The sequence below is a fragment of the Opisthorchis viverrini genome (genome assembly GCF_000715545.1).
Source record: "Opisthorchis viverrini unplaced genomic scaffold opera_v5_153, whole genome shotgun sequence".
Lineage (NCBI taxonomy): Eukaryota > Metazoa > Platyhelminthes > Trematoda > Opisthorchiida > Opisthorchiidae > Opisthorchis > Opisthorchis viverrini.
The window spans coordinates 1,034,284-1,055,963 of record NW_008751810.1 but is presented as its reverse complement, the minus strand read 5'-3'; the positions used below and the strand labels follow the sequence as shown (position 1 = coordinate 1,055,963).

The following is a 21,680-nucleotide window of genomic DNA, read 5'->3' as shown; positions in this document are numbered from 1 at the left end:
CTTTAGGTCAGGTCTCTGTTGAGTCAGACAGACCTTGATCTTCTTTCGCTAAAACAATGGAATACTAGGTGCAGGTCTTTATCGAAGTGCCACGGGTTGAATCTATGAACACCGCGCGTGCTGAGTGCAGCTCTGATCGTCACGTCAGTTAATAAACCACTGTAGGTTTTTACATTCAACACTCGGTATAGTATTTTAAGAGTTTTGCGCTCACCAAACCAAAACTGTCAACGTGTTCCTGAGTCACTGTCGTGTGTGATTTGTTTTGAAAATTTTTACATCGTAATTTCAATGAGAGTGGAAAAAACAATGAAAACAGTTTTTCGCGCATTTTATACGGTTCAGACTTATCGGTGTGGATATCCATCATCGTCAACACCACTGTTTTCTGGTGTACGTTGATACGCATCTTTTATCGTTGGTGCGCACGTCCAGGAATGGTAGTCGAGCTTCCCATTGTGGGGATGAGGTGAAGCTGTGCACTGACACATGTGTGTGAGGGGTCGATTACTCCACTGGACAGTGATTGTTGATGTCTGTAACCATTCGTGCATCCTCTTTCGGGGTCCCAATCTTTGAAGGTGATACCGGTCGATGTAACCGAGTTTGCCCTTGATGCCAGATCACTGACTGGATCTTTATGTGAACGTTCCTGCAAAGAGGGCCTTTCGAGAAAGTCGTTCGAATGCTATATAAAGCCAGGGTGTCGTGTGGACAATGCTCTGTAGGCACCAGTTGTAAAACTTTGAAAGTTTTTCTCAACATTCGCAACTCGCAGCGATCAGGTTCCTCACCCGTGCGACAATATAAAGCGTAAACTCGACCATTGACAAATAGGCCGTTGTCGCTTTTAGGACACAGATGATGTAGGTTTACCAAAGGCATCCCTATCCAGATGTCGGTATCGGCTTTAGGTGAATCACCAGAACCAGTGCAACTACCCAAGCAGACCAATTTGCCGACGACCTCAATCGACTCAATCACAATAATGAGACTCGACTGGAGTTCTATTCAGTCTTGCGTCAACACATTACGGTTTCCAAGTCATAGGTCAAACCGTGAGACAATTATTTTGGTCATTTCATACTGTACTTCATATTGCTTGCATTTCAATGTGAAGAATTGTGTCTGCGAACCTGCTTTTGAAATATGCCGTCTCGCTGAGGATGGGTCTTACATGATCATATTGATGACGAACTTGAAGTGAAAGGTGACGGACGACAGCCCTGTTTGTTACCCGCTTGAACACCACAGACGCGAACCTACCGCAGGTATTCACCTATCTACCGCAATTAACCTATAACTCATTGAATGGAGTCAAGAATTTATGAAGATACCTGTTTTCCACAGACACTTGTTCGACGGGCAACTCGCTATTATTCTGGTTGCCTGATAGCATAAATCTATCAAGTTAGCAACCCCAAGTATAGCTTGCATTCACTTGTCCCTTTTGGAGGGTCAGACAGACAGGTGTGAACGCCATGTTTAGGGTTCCTTTCGAATTTTGCCATGAAGCAAAGTTTGTAAATGTTTGTAGAATGTCGGGGTAAAAACAAATAGATGCCCATCTCTTGCTACGACTTATTAGCACTGCTATCATGACTATTTCCGGCTAGGTCTCCTACTTGCACACTCTCGGACAGGTGCCGAACAGGTTGTCTTTGGGCTGTGGGCGAGATGGTTCGGTGGTCGTAGCGCGAATTCACTGTCTAGGGGCAACCTGTTTCCGGCTAGGTCTCCTACTTGCACACTCTCGGACAGGTGCCGAACAGGTTGTCTTTGGGCTGTGGGCGAGATGGTTCGGTGGTCGTAGCGCGAATTCACTGTCTAGGCCTGGGCAACCTGACAGAATCCCATTGCTGTACTTCCTTCTGGTAGCATGGCACTTAGAAACCAGAAAGGTGCCACAGCTTAACGATGGGTGGTCGGCTAGCGGCATGTCGATATCGTGTTTCCTGCTATTTAACGTCGCAGATGCGTCCTACTTTCCACTTGAATGTCTGCGTAATCCGAGCTGTCATTTTGGGTGGCGTTTTTTTGTTTTTTCTCCGTTTATCAATTTACCCAACTAAGCTTTCAGGTTATTCCCGTTCGGTCGATATGGGTATTTATTTTGGTTCTAGTTGAGGACCATGAAGTCATCTCTGGTTTCTCGATTGCTCTTGACTATGCTTGGGCAAACTGACAATATCCCAGCCCTCCTACTTCATACGGGTTGCACAGCTTAAAGATTTGATGTTTTGTCCGTAAAACAAGTTCTCACGCGAATATCTGTTTTTTGGACTCCCGTAGTGAGCGGAATCAACATGAGAACTACATAAAAATGGTCTAGTTGCCCACTGTTGTGGTAAGTTGGGAGAGTCATTCAGTCGCATCAACGTTTTTTCCGGCAGAGTTACTGGCCAAACAACGCAGTGCTTACACTTTTGTACCATGTTTTTACAACGTCTGGTGTCGTTAATTGTTACAAGTTGATGTAGACGAACAACCCTTTGACGATTCGAGGATACTTTGTACGTTACACTGAACAGCTCAGTGATTTTATCAATCAGGTAAGCCAACTTATAAATGGAAACTACGAGTGCAAGGTAGTCTAGTCTAACAAATGTTGTGCTCTTCACCCTTGTCCTTTTGGCTAAATTAAAGTTATCCCTTTCCAATTTCAGCTGAACGTTCGCTACTTGGGAATTCCATCGGAGGAAGACTGTTCGACCGCACACGATATACAGCATAATCCAACGTCTGTGGAAACACCCGCTTCAACCGGCTTCTCTTTCGTTGCTGAGTTAATCATTGACTATGTGGCTCATTTGTTCGAGTCACGGGAGTATTTGGAGGCTTTGATTCGACATCGGGCGAAATTTTCTGAATTCCTATCCAGGTGCAGTACTACTTCTTCTAATCAGCGCCTGGATTTGTGGCATTTTCTGAGTAAGTAATCTATACAAAGTGGTGTCCATTGATAAAAAACGATAAGATTTCTAGATACTTTTGGTAATTTCATTCAGGTCACAAATCACTTACCGCGTTCTCAACATTTTGTATCGAATAGCGATTGCCTTTGGTTTATTCGTCCCACTTATTTTGAGTGCGTTTGGGATATTTGCGCAAGCTACTGCGCGTCAAGTAGTAACAATGAATCCGGCGGAGATGTGACAAGCGCTACAGTGAAACAGATACTGAAAAGTTCACCTCCTAATAACACACTAAGATCACAAAAAGAATCATCCGGCTATAACACCCTTCCGTTGCCTAGCTGTCGTGCTACCCGAAGGAATCACGAGGGCTGGGATACTGTCAGCTTGCCCAAGCCTAGACAGGAGAAGTCGAGAGGCAGAGGTCAGGTTCGAACCACGGATCTTCTGGTCAGTAGATTTGCGCTGTAACCACTTAAGCCATCTCGCCCACACACTAAGACCATAGCAAAGTTTGGCTAGCGTATGTGATCTTCCAAACGTCAATTCTGTATTGAAGATGTGGTCTGTTCCCGATAAGCTCAATCGCTTGCGCTTTCGTTTTCCTTGAGAGACAGTACAGAATTGTGCATGACAATTGGGTTAACAACTTCGGGCTGCTTACCCTTTGCTTGATCTCTAAATGCCGATCTGATAAGTCCCAGTAAGGACGAAGTGGCCTGTGTGGGTGCGTCTATTAGATTCCGACACGTCTTCCTCAAAACATCTGGCTACTACCCAAACCCCGTGAAAATTCAACGGCAATTCAGGTTGCATACTTTGTCCATCCATCGGTAGTCAGGTGTTTGTATGAATAAGTCCACAGTTGGTTAAAATTGGAAGTTTTCACCATGTAGTTAGTTGTGTCAGTGACTATCTCCAACCTCAAGTGTTTGGTGCACGAATTATTGACCGGAAGGTTTGTGGTTCGAGCCCAATTTCTGCCTCTCGAATCTTCTATCTAATCTTGGGTAACCTGCAGTATCCCAGCCCTAGTGCTTCCTTCTGGTGGCGTGTCGTTAGGTAACATTTCTGCCTCTCGAATCTTCTATCTAATCTTGGGTAACCTGCAGTATCCCAGCCCTAGTGCTTCCTTCTGGTGGCGTGTCAGTTAGGTAACGAAAGGGTTTGCACCTGAACGAGTTAGTTGGCTGGTAATTTCGTGATTCTGTGCAGATGGAACTAGTCGATTGGGTAGAAAAAATGCTTATGCTGGGCAGCGTGGTCAGGACCACCAACCACAGATATGCAATTCAAAGTCCAGATGGTTTGAATATACACTAATGCTCTCAAAAAGAGAATATTATGTGAAGGGGGTTGTTGGACTCCCTTTGGAGCGTCCTTTTCTCAGGAGGGAAGTGCATTAAGTAGTGGCTGACGAGTAACATTATCACAGACTCTTCAGGGGTATAAGCCCTTTTCAGAGGGTTTATTTCTGCAGATCACTATGCCGTATCTCGCGAACCTTTTGGGCACTTTGGAAAGCTTACATTGTGCATGCAATTTTGGTCCCGACTTTTCGATTACCACATGTAAGGTAAGACTACTGTTGTCACTGCCTTCCGCCAAGCCTACCTAGTAACGCGATTTAGCAACAAATGCTTTTCAGCTAAGTTCGGACAATCATCGGTAGACTGTTCATCCAGGTGCATTAACTCTAACTCCGTCAGGAATAAGGTGAGTGACAGGAGTATCGCTAGGCACTGGAGATAATGGCCTAACGAGTTCATCGACGTCCTTCATCTCGGCTATCTTGTTCACGATTTTCACATTGATTCTAAATCGCCCTAGAATTTTTCGACCTCTTCTCCAGTATTCCAGTTCGGACAGGGAGATTTGTAATGAATGGATTCGGTCTCGGCCAGAAGTTGAGCTCTAGGATGGCTATACCAACACAAGCTAAACATGCCCGGACTAGTATTATGGTTACAACCCTCAACGTTTAAGACGGCTCGGCGGAAGCAGTGGGGAGCTATGTTAACAAGTGTTCGAATCTTGATATTTAAAATTTCGTTGTGGAAGTGCTCAGTATGTGCCCTGGGATTTCGAAATCCCAATACCTGATGAGCCCCAAGAAGAGTGAAACTAACAGATTGTGTGGAGATTCGGAGCAGTCATTCCTCACTACTTATGAGAAACTCAAAATTTCCATGTAGGATATACTGCAATCTAGGAACAGCGCGCTTGCTCTACATTCAATTAGAAAACATCATCATGACATCGAATGCTGTATTTGAATGGTGTCTGGCGTCTTCTTAATGGCTCAATTGTTGCGGTAGTATACAACGCAGATGAAGAGCATGTCTTGGGACTGTGAGCCGCCTCGGGAGTAAACTTGCATGCGTGTATAGTTAACGATCTACTTAGTACTCAAGTGTCAGAAAATAAACAGAATACATTTCACGCCCCGGTCCTTGTTGGGAACCAAATTTGTATTTCGGGCGGTACCTGATTTTTGTTTGGAAGTTGAGGGGTGTTTTATTGAAAGTTATCAATCTCGAGCTAACCCTCATGGGATCTTACTGAAACGCCTCTAGTTGAGAGTGCTATCTCTCGAGGAAGTGCTTATTGATAATTTATCAACTACCAGTAAACTCACCCGAGCTACCAATATTACAGCACATTGAATGTGCTTGTTGTTCGGTTTCTATGTATTTAGAAAGCAACTTATAATTAGTACGTACATACCAAGCTCCTGGGAAGAATAATCAGCGTGTACACTAGTACAGTTTTCTTTTTACGTCTCATGTCCTGTTGTGTGTGTGTGTGTGTGTGACAGCTCGGAAGATCAGGGGGCAAGGTCAGAGCGGAAACAATCAGTTAGCGGGTTCCCAAAAACTGAACTAACCCATTTCCAATTCGTTTTGTTTCGATATTTGATTTGACCACTTGGCTACTACCTTTACTCTACCTACTCTACGGTTCCGATTGTGCTATATCTGGATCGTTACAAGAGGCCAATTGTCTCGAATTTGAACCGATTGGCTGACGTCCGACAGTTTACATTGGGTCTGCATTTTTCGACGTGTATGCTTAGAAGTTTAGCTTCACAACAGTGGAAGTCCTCTTTTTCCATTTTCTCACAGCTTGTACTCGAACTCGGTTCACCCGCTATTCACTTCTGTTTGATCGACTTTTGGATATGGTAGTGGTTGGTGTTCGTGATGGGTTGCATGTTGTACAATTTACTTGAAATGCGTACACGTCAGTTCATTTCCGTCCGCACTTTCCCACGACCCGATGTCGATCGCACTTGATAATCTAGTCAAGAATTCTGTCAAGGCCCTCATCTAAAGTTGCTATCAACAGGATTGCATCTCACTGCACCTCAGATCTATCCGTAAGACACCGTAGGAAGTCGTAGATGCCCATATCTACCAGATTAACACTCTGCTTGTCTGTCTTGACTTAATTTATTGGTAGCCTATGTAGAGATCTTGAGCTCACGACAGCTCAGTGGTTCGGACCTACCCTCTGCATCACAATTACCCCTGTATGGGTTTGGGCAACCTGGCAGTATTTTCCCCTCGTGTTTCATTTCGTGTGGTGTGCCAGCTGGGCAACAGTTGATTTTACATGTTCATAGGTACTCAACTTTTGTCAGACATGCATGGGCAATCCAGACATTTCACTTACGAACTGTATGACTGAGCACTTACTTTGAAATCATAGCTACGTTCATTTCTGTCCCCTCTTCCATGTAAATTGAGGCACTACGTTCCTTTAAAAATAACCTACTGTATCCGGAAGTGCTCGTCGGTCCTTTTTTCTATTGTTCTGCGTTAACCAATTCAGGTGTACCATCGCCAAGCTGCATGATATTGGTGTAACATTTAGCCTGTCCGTTGTTTTGAGGAGTCATCGTTTTTTACATGTGTACTTTTGGTGACTACCACTCAGTTTGGTCACTCGGTCGCTGGAGTTTGTGAAGTGCTGATGGAAGGAGACCTTCGGGTAATTACAACACGGATGTGGTCTGCGAGATGCATAATCCTAGCAAAAACCTAGGATTTCATTATGTGCAATTGAGTAACTGAGAGATTACATAAGATCCTACGGTTTTTCTCATCTTTTGGTGGGATAGTGTTGTATCGTGAGTGGCTGTCTATCGGTTACGCCTCCGCTGAGCTCGATAGGAAAACACAGAACCCGGGACACCACTTTACTGTCAGGACAAGCGGACAGAGCTTCTGTATGAATATATAGGATGGCTAAAGGGCCAATTATAATCATTCGCTTGTTCGTTCTGTTCAGCCAATGACGACGTTCCTGCCATGGGCAATTTCACACCCACTCCGCTGATCGCATGCTGCTAAGATGTGGTTGGTAAGCTCCACCAACGCATCTACAATCCAGAACGTGCGGTACTGATGATGACCTTGGGGATGCGTAGTTCTCTGCATATGTACTTTTTGTGTCTGGAGGCTTCTTGATAGACAGCTTCAACAGTGGCAGGTAACGACAGCAACATACCAGTTGACAATAACGATACCTCATAGTGTCAAACAACAACCGGTTTGTGGACGTCACTGGCCCTTATATGGCGACAGTAAAATCATCGAAGAACACGGGTTGCTCCTGAACAAGCTACTAGTGCGCGAAGGCTCGGATGGGTCTGCGAAAAGCCGTCAGCTTCCCACCACATGAAAAATCCAGGAATTGACATTTTATAACAATGCAGATGCATGTCTCTGTCGAACTGGAATGTATGTGAGACTCACTATGATCGATAAAATGTAGAAATCTCATTCACAATAAAACTCCGTGGTCAAGGGTGAACTCTCTATTGGTGTAAGTCCCGTGATCGCATTACTTCCTACTGTGGAGTATGTAGTTCGCCACATTGCGTCATCGACGAAAAGTATTCCAACGTTAAGCAGCTTTATCACACTCCCATAAGGTCCAGAATTAAAAGTACCGTTTCGGCAAGTCGTGATAGTTAACACGATCCTGTCGCCATAGCTTTGCCGTATTCATGTTCCCTTTGATCTTTTGTATATCCACCACTTCTGCTGTAACAGAAGCAACTCTTTGAGTTCTGTCCGAACTTGCTTGCACAATACGACATAGGATTTTTGGGACTGGATTCCTTGAAATTCGGAGTTAATTTATCGCATTTGGTTTTCCGGTTACAAACTCTTGAGCTGAAATTAGGCATCCACTCTAAGCACCCCGAGTTGTTTTAAAGTCTTAGCCAAGTCGTTCAACACTCAACTGATTGGCACTTATTTGACAGTCTCGTGGGACTTGACTTATTGGGTTTGGCTTCCAAATTCACTGAATCTTCTGTCCTACCCGAAACGGTCCCAAAGGTGTTTGAGTGTGTACTCACGTGTCTGCCGCTTATCCAGAGGTTTTCCGTAAGATGAACTGCTTCTCAGCAATGCTATGGTCTCCTGCATGCGTGAACAGCCATCGGAGAGTAGCGTTTCGAAGGTTTACTAATCCTGTGCCTTCGGTTCAAAACATTTGTGAGCAGCCACGGTCTCCTCATCATAGAAAACAATGCTGACGCTTCACGGTCGCACCCCAAGCACTCTAGGATTTCGCCACTCCCAGTTTTGCATGAAAAAAAGCTGTTCTTGCTAGACTGCCTTTTAGGACACAATGTAATCCCACCCAATGCTTGTTTATTGTATTTGAGCTTTATTGGGTCATCATTCCCACAATTCCTGTTTTCGAAGATTGACACAGGCTACTTGCTCTGTGTAGCTCCACTTGTTTACGAACGCACCCTAACTGAGATAACTGAAATTTTCGATTCTTGCTGAAATGTGTACACATGGTGATCTCGAAGAAATGCTGTATGTTCCGAGGTGTTTATTGGTTGTATGTCAGAAGGCTTTTTGCACCGCAAGTTTTGAACTCTACCCCTATGTCATGGTGCGATTCGTTTTCAAAACGTTCTTCCAAAGGCACACTAGCATCCTTTTCCAATTGTACTCAGTAGTTGACTCACTTTAGCATTTTCTGCCTGCCATTCAGCACTCTTCTGCTTTTTTTAACAGCTACCTCCAGATGATGCGGAGCGATTCTCCGTTTACACTGCCCGTCATGAAGCGAAGCGAATAACAGCCGAAATCAATCAGCGCGCTGGTGAAGCACAATGTTTATTCCAGTTGAAACGAATTCAGGTGGACCAGTCCTGTGAGGTAATCTTGCAATCAACCACATTGGTGTTATCATTTGAGCTGACTTTGTGTTTTGCGTTCAACCTTCATCCTGGTTCACACGGACACCGCTACTATCAGATACAGTCGATTCTAGGTATCGTCCTTCTGCGTACAAACATGAAAGTTTTTCGAATGAAAAATGATGGAAGTCTGTGTAAAGCACCGGAAACCGACGCACCACCTCTAAGTTAAGAATAAAATCACTCTGGCCAGGCTGTTACCTTCCTGATCTTTCTATAGGCCAGGTTGCGGCATGAGCATCTGCCGCCTGAACTGTCAGGAACACAGCGAGGTTACCGACATTGTTTTCTGCGATGAATTCTGTTGGTAGTAGGCGTTCGATTTACGACTTCTATGCGCGGTCGTGTTTGAGGGTGTGTCGATATAGAGAAGGTGGTGTTCTGTTCCTCTTATCAATGCATTCATTCTATCACCCAAATTCGGAGGGTCGGAAAATACTGATGAAATACTCACAATTACATAAGCATACCCCACAGTCTCCTGAGATTCACACTGAGACCTCGCGATTGCAAGTTCAACATTGCTCATAAAGGTATGCCTGATCATGCTACCAATAGCGGCCGCAACTTTCCTCCCACGGGAAGTTTTCTCCTTTATATATATTTTGAACAGTCCGTGGATGTGCAGTTCACTCTATTGAGATATTTTTGTCTTCCTAACTGTTATTTTTACCTCATTTTTTCAGTATAAGGACGTCATTTTCAGGCAGAACAAGCTGCTGCTTTCTGGAGACTTGCGCGTTCGCCGAACCGTGGTATGTAACGAAATCATTATTACCACAAAAATGCTACCTGCTTACCAAAAGTTTATGTAGAACCTAGTTCGACGTGGTTTAGAAGTGAAGCTGTAAATTCGAGTTCACTCTTGGCTTCTGAATTACCCCTGATAATGATTAGAGAACTCGGCAGGACTGGGGGGGGGCTCGGGAACCCTGGTACTCCCATCAAGTCATGCGGCATTGCGACGATAAGATATTGACTGCCATATTTTGAAGTTGTGTAGAGAAACAAAATGAACGCGACAGAGCCTTGGGCTTAATCACGCGTGACACGAATTGTGGATCAGAGAACCCGTGGTCAGACGACCCCCGTAAGAATAATAAAGACAACATCAAAGCATAGGGAAAGCAACGAGAATTTCAAGGTGGTCTTGGACATTTTATGAATTGAGGGACATGGAGATGCAAAGACGAAATATTTTTTGGGAGGGAGAGCGGTCGGTTCCATAACGTAAGGTGTTGATAGGGATAATTCAACGAGCAAACGCACTGCACGATACAAAGGTTCCGACCATTGTCAAAAGAAGCGAACTCCGGAAAACATTTCCCATGGTGATAACCCCAGAACAATGCGAAAGACAAGGAAACCCCTACAAGCTTTTGTCAGTGAAAGCAAATCGTTGAGTTTTATAAATTCGCAGTGAATGGAACGAGGGAGGGATTGATAGGGGAAGAAAGGCCCCATTCCAAACATGAAAGAAGCACCGTTAGTTCAAAAAACGAGAATTTGGGTCGCTTGTTCCAAACGCAACGCTGGCTTACTTTCATTGCAAGGGCTTTGGCGCACGAGGATCAGGACAAGTTGCCCGAAAATGATAAGCGAAGGAGGGTAATCGAAGTGGCTCAGTGAGTGGGTTTAGGTTGGGATTGGATCGACGTAAAGAGATGGGCATGTGTAGATGATTGAACGTGAAAATTGCTTTGGGCGAACCCCAGCCAAGGATGGTTTGAAGAGCAGTATCTAGAGTAGTAATAAGACGCGCCCGGCCGTCACAGATGGAATGAAGCAGAGCGGTGGCACTAAGTGTGATGTCAAGTGGCGCTTGCGGAACCTTAGTTTGAAGATGTAACGGAGGAGAATATATTGCTCACATAAGAAAGGCTTAGGTGGGAGTAGAACACAGATCCTTGGGGAACTCGCGCAACCGCGTCGTTTCATCTAGAACACAGAGAGGAAGACGGAGTCTATGACGCGTAAGCCAGTGGTTTCATTTGAATTCATATTGGCAGTCACGCAAGAGAGGTTTTTCGGCCTTAATCCATCCAAGAACTGTTGACTGAACTCAGGGTAATGGATAGGAGCAGGTAGTTATGTGGCTGGAGCAGTAGCCATGTCTGGAATTATAAGGGACAGGTTCCTTTCCTCAGCTTGACGGAAAAACACCAGCGGTTAAGGATAGGCCAGAGATAGTGGAAATGATTATGACTGGCTCAGGAACACAGCTGAATGAGGATGCTTGGAAATGTTGATCTCTGACAAGGAACGGAGGACGTGTTGGTAGTTGGCAAGGGTAAGCGTTACGGATGTTCTGGGTAAACTTGTGTAGATGGGGAGGAAGCAATAGGGGTTAAATGCCTCTGACAAAAGGGATTCCGAACCGCTAGATGAATCATGTATGGGAGGGAATGAAGAAGAATGAAACGTGCTATCGGCTGCTTTGGCCAAACTCCAAAGGGATGGACTTTCGGTTGATACTTTCGCTAGTTGAGACATTTCCTTTCACGCAGTCCGTCAGGGACAAACAGCTATGACGTGTTATGCCATATATCACAACAAGATGTATGTACTGAGTGCATATGGAAAGACATGGGCGCATTTACTGATCCTTGTGTAATCTACTTTCCACCTACAGGTACACACTGTTAAACGTGGTCTGAAAAAATGGAGGATCAGTTGGCCCATTACGTCAGAAAGGACGCGTGTAAGTTTTTCATTAAAAACTAAGGGCCATCCAAATGATGACACCGTCGGGGACAATTGTTAAATGACTTGAAAATTGTCCCAGTCGGATGGGAGGTTGAAAAGAAATCATGAGATCGACTGGGATCTCCATCGCAATCAGAAAAGACAGACAATCTGAGAGTTGGCGGTCGAAAATATCTGTGTCTCACGTCTTGCACGCTCTGTGTGCGAAGAAAACTGGGGTTACTTCCTGTTGTGACCGTTGAGGTTGCCGAGAATGCGACATTCAGCTGTTTGACCCGAATAAAATATCCATTCGCAGTCAGCTAATAAGTAGTATGGTTGAATGCTAAATTTTCAGATACCTTTTGTTAAGAAAACCTGTTGGAAGTCAACATTTTTGCCAACGTATTTTGATCTGTGTAGCTATTCAGCGGATTTAATGTGTCTCTGTTCCTTATTTGTTTTTTTCAACCGGTTCATAAGCACCGATTACCCCATGCTTAAAAGAATGGGGCTTTGTGGAAGACTTCCGAACCCGGGGCCAGGAGCAGCTTCTTTGCAAGGCGCCTCATGTACCTTTCACGTAAAATAATTCACAACGAAGTCAAAGATAAATGGCGACTTATCAATGTCGTTAAGAACAGATCACATGGGACTAAGCGCCATTACCATAAAGACGAGGAGTCATTCAGATGATATCACGATGGGATACCGTTATTGTAAACGGTTCTCTTCACAACATTTGAGCTCGCCAGAGGGTCTCATTCGCTGTCTTTCAAAAAAGAGGGTCCCAATGTCAGAGATGTCCCTATGACTTCAGTTGGTATAAACTGAGTAAAAGGGTAACATAAACTGGTCTTAGATTTGTATTGCCTCCTGCGCATCACAAGCCTATCGAAAGGCCTCCATGTTTACCAGCATTGTATAGGATTTCAGGTGTATTTAAATGGAATATCTTTGTATTACAATATCCTCTCGAGAGAAATTGGAGTTCAAGCACGAAATTGTAGTGAGTATAGAAAATCCACAGATGACCCCATCCTGCCTTCGAGGGGACTCATGACTACTGACGGCTAGTTTCGATTGTTTGCCATAGGGCAGTATCAGTCTTCAAAATGCCTTCGTTCTGTTGACTCAACCGTTGGAAAACGTCCTGATAATCTCTACAGCTTTTGCGTATCGGTTGCCTCAAGTCAATCGAAAAATTATGGTTCAACAGAGAAGCATCCTTCTTTCGTGGAAAATGCGTGTCATGAGAGTTTGGTGAAAGCAATAGACCACCAATAATTGGGCTTCGGAAATGAGCATGGAGCATTTACTGTTTGCTGAAAACTTTGAGGCTGATCGGCCAAAACAAGACTGACGAGTGGAGTATGGTCCGTCAGTATCATGACACTGCCAAATTGTGCAAGATTTTCAGCACACACTAGTCTCCACATCTCGTCGTTCAAGTCTCGAATAGGATGATTCATCCTCTGTTCAAATTCAACTGATATCCCTCCGCATCAACCTGTCTTCTACGCTTAAGAATGCACAATAACAAAGGCAAAACGTCAACCAAGCAAGGAATTCCAACGTTATACTTGCTTAAGTGCCTAGATAACGCATCTTGAAATTGTGCTGAAAACGCCTCACTGGGAAGTCTTGATTTATTCTAGGCTCGCATCAACAACTCTGACCGTTTGGAACAGCAGGTAAACTGGTATTCCAGTGGCTACTTTCGCAAACGCCATTCCAAAGCTAGATTTCAAGTTCTCCTGAAAAACCACCTACGGGGCTCCAGAAATGGGACGTCCGGAACAGCTGAAAATCGTCCAACTGTAAAATCCTTTGGGTGCCCAGATGCCATACCACCCGAAGAAAGCACGAGGGTTTTGATACTGTCAGGTTACCCAAGCCTAGACAGGGGAAGTCGGATTAGAACCACGAACCTTCCGATCGGTAAATTCGCGCTCTTACCACTGAGACATCAAACGTCAGCGTTTGATTAATCGAAGAAAATTCCAAGATATGATACGTCTTATCACGGTGAACAAAATACCGGAACAAACTTGCATGCAGTTACAAAACGCACAAAATTACTTGGGACCACAAAAGTGATACAGTAACACGAAATCTAGTACGTCGTAAACTGCTATTCTCGACTGATGGGACTTTTAACGGAGTTGGTTAAGCTTGACGTTATTCACTGCGTTGCGAGTGTTAAGTGTACTTGTATAGTTTTGGATTTTTCAGCCGGGCTAAACAGGTTTTGGGCCGTGTGCACCATCTGTCTCATCGACCGGGATTGCCATGTGACCTGTAAAACCTTTACGGTTTTTTCTCATGGGCGGTTTCATTATCTTCCATGAGATTAAAATCGCTCGTCGAGGGATACATCCTTCACCATGTAGATAGATGTTAGTTATCCCTATCCTATTGAAAGTCTGTGGAGAATTTTCACTGCAAACTCCTCTAAAGAGTAGACTGTCTTTCTAGAGGGGGTCTTGGTGATAGATAAATCGGTTTGTCATCCGATAAGGTACTACCGCCCAAACTATAAGTGCTGTCATTGTCCACAAGTCCAAACCCCTGGAATTTGTTGCTGGTCTTTTATAATGGCACTTGCAAGAGTAACGGAGTAGCGAAGAAGACATGTCAAGAGTATTTCGGCTTTGCATTGTATCTTTCACTCATTACGCTGGATATCCTGGCACTAGGACCCACTTTACCCTTTGATTTCACGCTTATGTAACAAAAAGCATGTTACTTGTTTCAGTGCTGTTTGCTATTCCCCTCTATAGTCTTTAGATTAGGCTCCTATCCTACGCACTTTCCTTTTTATTGTTTCCATGTGTGGCTGCCGAAGACACTTGGGCAGAGATCATCAGGCGCGGTATCCTCAATATAGATATGTGTAGACATCTTCAGATGTTGGTCAATTTGCGTATGACAGCCTTTCGTTTGTTGAGGGATTTGGTGGATTTTAGTTTTCGGTTTTACTAATTGGCAGCGAGAAAAATCTCTTGCAATTTTTCCCTTTGTCATCGTCATTTCCCCTTCTTCTTACCAGGTCAAGGCGTTCTTATTTCCTGAGGTGCTTCTTCTGGCTGTACCCCTCTCCAAGATGAGCAGACGAGACAGACTGAAGAGTTTGTTCAGTGTATTTACCTCTGCCAGTCCACTTCCGGACAGAAGCATACGGCTGAGACCGGACACCTCCGTATTCAGGGCACGCGGTCCCCATCCTGGAAGGCGAGTAGCACCGACAGCACCCAAGCGTTTCGTCATCTCCTTCATACTCCTCTGCCAGGTCATGGGGATACAGTAACACGAAATCTAGTACGTCGTAAACTGCTATTCTCGACTGATGGGACTTTTAACGGAGTTGGTTAAGCTTGACGTTATTCACTGCGTTGCGAGTGTTAAGTGTACTTGTATAGTTTTGGATTTTTCAGCCGGGCTAAACAGGTTTTGGGCCGTGTGCACCATCTGTCTCATCGACCGGGATTGCCATGTGACCTGTAAAACCTTTACGGTTTTTTCTCATGGGCGGTTTCATTATCTTCCATGAGATTAAAATCGCTCGTCGAGGGATACATCCTTCACCATGTAGATAGATGTTAGTTATCCCTATCCTATTGAAAGTCTGTGGAGAATTTTCACTGCAAACTCCTCTAAAGAGTAGACTGTCTTTCTAGAGGGGGTCTTGGTGATAGATAAATCGGTTTGTCATCCGATAAGGTACTACCGCCCAAACTATAAGTGCTGTCATTGTCCACAAGTCCAAACCCCTGGAATTTGTTGCTGGTCTTTTATAATGGCACTTGCAAGAGTAACGGAGTAGCGAAGAAGACATGTCAAGAGTATTTCGGCTTTGCATTGTATCTTTCACTCATTACGCTGGATATCCTGGCACTAGGACCCACTTTACCCTTTGATTTCACGCTTATGTAACAAAAAGCATGTTACTTGTTTCAGTGCTGTTTGCTATTCCCCTCTATAGTCTTTAGATTAGGCTCCTATCCTACGCACTTTCCTTTTTATTGTTTCCATGTGTGGCTGCCGAAGACAGTTGGGCAGAGATCATCAGGCGCGGTATCCTCAATATAGATATGTGTAGACATCTTCAGATGTTGGTCAATTTGCGTATGACAGCCTTTCGTTTGTTGAGGGATTTGGTGGATTTTAGTTTTCGGTTTTACTAATTGGCAGCGAGAAAAATCTCTTGCAATTTTTCCCTTTGTCATCGTCATTTCCCCTTCTTCTTACCAGGTCAAGGCGTTCTTATTTCCTGAGGTGCTTCTTCTGGCTGTACCCCTCTCCAAGATGAGCAGACGAGACAGACTGAAGAGTTTGTTCAGTGTATTTACCTCTGCCAGTCCACTTCCGGACAGAAGCATACGGCTGAGACCGGACACCTCCGTATTCAGGGCACGACCTCATTGGTTATGGTGGTTGCCAACCGATAGCTCAAAGGGGAACGATACTGGTCAACCGTTGTGTATCTCGTCCTCTGTTTTCGAGTTCAGCTGTACAGACGACCAGTTCAGCCTGGTTCCACATTACATCAAACGCTATCGATTGTTTGGAGATGCCATCATTCTGAAAGATTTCATTCTGGAGGATTTAACCAATAATAACGAAAAGCAGAAGCCATTCACCTTAAAACGAATCGGTACGTAGAATCCTGTCATCTTGTTCATTCGCCGTCCACGTGAAAAGCGAATTCCTTTCACAGTCGTAGAAATAGTAGTGGTTGTTGTATCTAGGTTGTACTGGAAACCATTTGTCATCTTTCTTCGCTGCAACGCCCTCTTTCCTCCAAGTTGTCGCCCTCTATTCCATCAAATTTTGGTCATCTCGTCTGTCAAGTGCCGGTTCGCATAAAACTCATGCGACCTGACGACTTCAATGCAGATTCATCTCTAGAAACTTTTGTTTTTGTGGTTTCCTAACGGACCACCATGGCGAGCGGTGTTATTATCGACCACAGACAGGCAGCTTGTGTTAACATCTCTGATTTTCAAATTATTATATAGTTTCCATGACGGTTGATAAAGGATTTCGCTACAGACTCGATGTTTTCTTTGGACTTGTCCACTACACATGATCAGAGGCACAGCGCAGTGAGCAAGTGGGTGTTTGCATAAATAGCTCCACTGAAAAACGATTAATAGAGTTTCATGTCACCGTGTCCCAGAGACCGTGATCATGGTTGGAATTTTTCCATCGCAAACCACTGAATCTTGGTTGCAGCTAGGCGAAGCAGGTGCCGTTCTGGTAGAACAGCATTAAGGTGAGTGGATGCGGAATCCACCCATTCATGCTTGAAGCACAGAATTATTTCGTTAATCACAATACGATGGAATGACACAGGTCTATGCTGCCGTACGGCTGGTGTGTTCGTGTCATACTCAAACAACATTTGCACGCAACCCTTTGTCCGGAAAGAATTTTAAAATGAACGGGTGCTCCGCTCATGTTGGGGACTTTTTTAAAGACAGAATGATCTGCAGAATGGTTTAGGCATTTATGTTTATGGTATTAGTGTGTGGTGACCTTGGAAGCGCAGTGCCAGTTGTCCTAAATAAGTCTGAACAACGTAGAGTTGGGTTTTGACTAGTTCGCTACACACCAAATTAGGTGTGCATTCTTTTACATCTTGTATAAGTTTCGTGCCGGGATGAGGAATAGTGAATTGCCGTGCTGTTTTTACTCTACGTCGTAATCCCCGATTATTTCCACATTTAGTTCATCCACTTGCCTTGCTATCTCTTCATTTAGGTGATATGTTTCTCTTGCGTCGCATTGTGTCATCAGAAGCAACAAAACACTCGGCTTCGTTCCGCTGCACTCCACTTCCTGGTTTTCGCTCAGCGTTCAGTCGAATTCGTTCCCGTGGCCCGGGTGCCCCCTACAGTCAACAGTCCACATTCTCTACATTATTCAATCAAATTTGTGATCCCTATGCAACAGAGTTGATTGCTTTTGAAGCAAATGGGTCTGTCGAGAAGGATTTATGGACATCCACACTTCGCCAACTCGTCGGCAAGGTGGTTGATGGCTCGGGCGAAGCCTATCACTAACCCTGGTTGATTAGTTACCAGAGATCTCGTGGAATGCGCCTTCTGTGCTGTTTGGAGTAGATTTCTTTCCCTATTAACTTGTTTACCTACCGAAAAATTTAGTTCGGGTAGAATGAGAACTTGTTCAGTATTTGTTAATCTCCTTCTAATTTTGTTTCTCTCTTGCCTACCACCGCTGTTCCTGCACTTGTCTAACGTTACTAACTATTTTACCGTTTTTATTTTGGATATAATGTCAGGCACCCGAATAGAATGTGGTCATTCTTATAATCCTATCGTCTGTTTTCCTGTTCCTAATAAATGAAAAATTATTTGTATGCTCCAGGTGCTTTCTTTAGGCGTGTTTGATATTCTCTTAGTGCTCGTTAATTTTGACGCAACGTGAATCAATGGTACCGTGCTGTAGAGCACGTTCTGTTAGGGAGGGGGAAGTTTCGACGGCTAGTACTTTTCCATAGGATTTGCTTTTTCAAAACGCTATGAGCCGTAGTTCCGATTCGGGCATGTTTGCGGCTTCGATCTGCTCGATCCTAATCGTTTTTCTCTGTCGGAGCTTTGGTTGGACTTTCTGAGCCCAGTCATTCTGTATTATTGGTAGTCTATCGACAGATACACCAGATTTAACTGTTATGGTTGGCATACTCCCATGATTTGATAGTACTAGTGTTCAGACGTCTGTGTTTGGAACTTCAGTTTAGGACCACCTACTCGTACGTGAGTAGGGTAGTCTTGATCGGTCGCCGAAAAATCTAGGGAGCTGAAACAGACCACTATAGTGTAGACCTTCCAATCCATTTTAGTAATCTATTTGATAGCTTGCTGAAATCTCGACTGTCAACTTTTTGTGAAACTGAATAGATAACGCGATAAAAACGAGCACCACTGGAACTCTGATTTGGTCATGTTGTTGAGGATCTCCAACCACTGGTTTGATGAGTCAATAGCACCATACCCTAGCTCTTCATAACGACTCCCACTCTACCGACTACGTGGATGCGCATAGCACTCTCAAGTAGGTGCTCCCTGTCCTTCTACTTCCATCTCTATTAGTCCGAACTCATTTGGCTTATTCACGGTCATTGCAGGGAAGGAGTACAATGACTGAAACAGTAGAACAAAATGGTAAGGTCCAAGGTGTTAGACTTCAGATAAAGTGGCTGGTCTTCTGAGTCTGTGTGGAGGCCTTTCTCTCCTGGGCTTTCATCCGAAATTAGTTTATCATTACTCGTGATTTATATGGGTCGCTGTCCCCTCCTGATTACTGACACGATACAACGCTTGTAATCCAAGACGCGTCAAGTTTTATCATACACGGATACGGGAGTACTATATAAGCCTAATCCGAGATTATCATGTTCCCAAAATAAATTAAGCTCTCTTTTGGTCATATCCTCATGGTTATATTGTGCTGGAATACATAAAACGAAAATGTGGACTTAGGGATAGGCAACACCGGCTTCTATTGGATGTGACTTCTTGCGTTTAGGACATTCTGAAGGCCCGACGCTTTACTAGCCGTTTTGCAGGCTGAAAATTGAGATAATTCACTAATTGTTGGTCTGTCCAGCAAAATGTCCTGAAATAGCCATGATTAGGAAAAACCTGAAACGCCTCCTTTGGAACACTAAAGCTTTCCATCGCACAACTGCAATGATCGCTTCAGTGTGGGTGGTTCATACGCCTGATTGCAACATGCTTACTTCTTGGTAAATAGCTCTTCAGGGCCCGTGCACCTCGGAATACCCAAAGGGATTCGGTGATTGTTATCCGAAGCAAACCACATGACAACCCCATGACTTTCCCTTCTACTTGATTTGGTTAACCGTCACCGTGTTTAGGTTTTCTTCACCTTTGATTTCAGCAAACGTGTATTACAAGGAACAATGACATGCATATCATTTAGCGTAGGATTATGTAATCGGGTCTCATTCATGTCATGTTTTTCTACCACTTACTGTAATGTCTCAGAGCTTTCGTCTCTGACAAATACTCTTATCTGCACACGAGTTCGGTTTTGACGGGAGACTCATCGGAATCCAGCTGAATCTGTCATTCATGATAGTCAGATTTGTTTATCATAGGCTGTTGTTCCTCCGAAGAAATTCTCCAAGTTCCTCGAACGACAGTCATTAGATGACTGATCATTCAGTGACGATCAAAGTTTATATTCAAATGAGGCTTTGAAGGACATGACCTTAAAATGGGACTGAAAGCGAAATACCCAAGTTGCATGCATCATATTGAAAGGCCTATAAAAATACACGATCGACATTTTACTCGATGATTCTTCCATTCTGTAGTGGCCGGTTGCAAATGACATGCAAAACAGTTAATTTGGTTGTGATGGGAGACTCAACTAAATCCTGTTGAATATTTTCGTGAGCAACTGTTAGTATTTGGCTCATTCCATTCAATTTGGCATCAAGTCGAAAATAAGATTGATGAGAACACGAGGAATGTGCCTACCTGATGAGCCCCAAGAAGGGAGAAACCGGTTATGGACTGAAAATAGTTTTCGGCCCCTTATGAGGAGTGTGTTAAGTCCAGTTGTCATGTGCTTTTGAATGTTTGAACATTCACTGACTAACTTAGGCCGGAGGACAGCGACAATGAAGCCAAAAAACAAGAGCTTTCCACACTTACGCACGGTTATGTGTCGAAAATGAGCTGTTTCACCTCTTCAAGGTGGTCAGTTCAACGAGTCAGAACAGCGGCTTGTGAAACTGCCTTCCAAAGCTAGCTTCCCAGAACCAGAGGACTCTGATGCGGAGCTTTCGTTTGCTATGCTAAATGAATAGAATAACTAACCGTCCCGATAGAAAGCATTACTGATTACTAAGCAGTACGCCAACTGGTTCCAAAAGTTCTGTGCGTTTCGTCCCCGATGTTGTCTAACGTTCAACTGTGACTATCCGTTAAGTATCCTGTAGAAGGTTTTCTATGTGATTTAAGTAACAGTCTTATATTCGTCCCCCTGTAATGATGACCTTATTTAAAACAATCACTTCTTTGATGTAGGACACACTTCCTCATAGATGTCAGCAATCCATCGTACCATTACTCAACAAAGAATAGTGAGTAGTCTTATAGTTCCCTGTCTGCTACTATTTGACGATGTTAGTTGGATCCTTTTGTCCAATCAGAGTTCACTGAGGGAGCGCCTAATTCTCACAAGCTGCAGTACATTTGTCTCTGATGGATCGTATTACATTAGTGCTAGTATCGCCTTATCCATTCATGTTGATCTGGTTCCTCGTAAGTATCCAATTTCAATGATCTGTCCGTCAGAATCGATCGGCTGTGTCTGATACCGGAAGGTGGTGCCTTATTTCAGTCCACATGCATCAACCAATTGAAGCACTCTGAAATATCTGTCGTGCTTCTATCCCACTGGCTGTACATTGCCGGGGGGAGGATACTGGCAATCCTGTTTGACACGTCCTATAGACCGGAATTATTGTTGCCGTTGTCATATCTTTTCAGGATCTTTCCCGTTCAGCCCCCTTTAACTAGGGTAGAAAAAAACAGAAGATCATATAGCGATGGCTGATGGGAGCACCGATCAATGGGCGTTCACAAGTCGCTTGGTTGATACGCTTTAAAAACAAGGTTTCTCAAAACAGCCAGACTCACCTGGTAGTTTCAGCCGCTAGTCTGATATCCTCAAAATTCATGTGCCTACTTTAACATCATGGAGACTTGAGTTTTTCATGGAAAATTTTGTGAAACTCAGGACGACCATTGTGCACACAATGATTTTCTCGATTGTTTTACAACTAC

At 44.0% G+C, this 21,680-nt stretch overlaps 1 protein-coding gene across 1 annotated transcript in view; it reads left to right on the top strand.

Moving 5' to 3' along the window:
* Window positions 1-21,680, top strand: part of T265_14187 (hypothetical protein) — a gene marked incomplete at both ends in the record, with an annotated part of 45,409 nt that overhangs the window by 6,278 nt on the left and 17,451 nt on the right. The window contains 7 exons of the mRNA XM_009172416.1: window positions 2,667-2,935; window positions 5,734-5,773; window positions 5,992-6,105; window positions 8,963-9,106; window positions 9,834-9,902; window positions 11,780-11,848; window positions 16,087-16,489. Of these exons, the coding sequence (XP_009170680.1) occupies window positions 2,667-2,935; window positions 5,734-5,773; window positions 5,992-6,105; window positions 8,963-9,106; window positions 9,834-9,902; window positions 11,780-11,848; window positions 16,087-16,489 (1,108 nt within the window). The remainder of the gene's footprint in view (window positions 1-2,666; window positions 2,936-5,733; window positions 5,774-5,991; window positions 6,106-8,962; window positions 9,107-9,833; window positions 9,903-11,779; window positions 11,849-16,086; window positions 16,490-21,680) is intronic.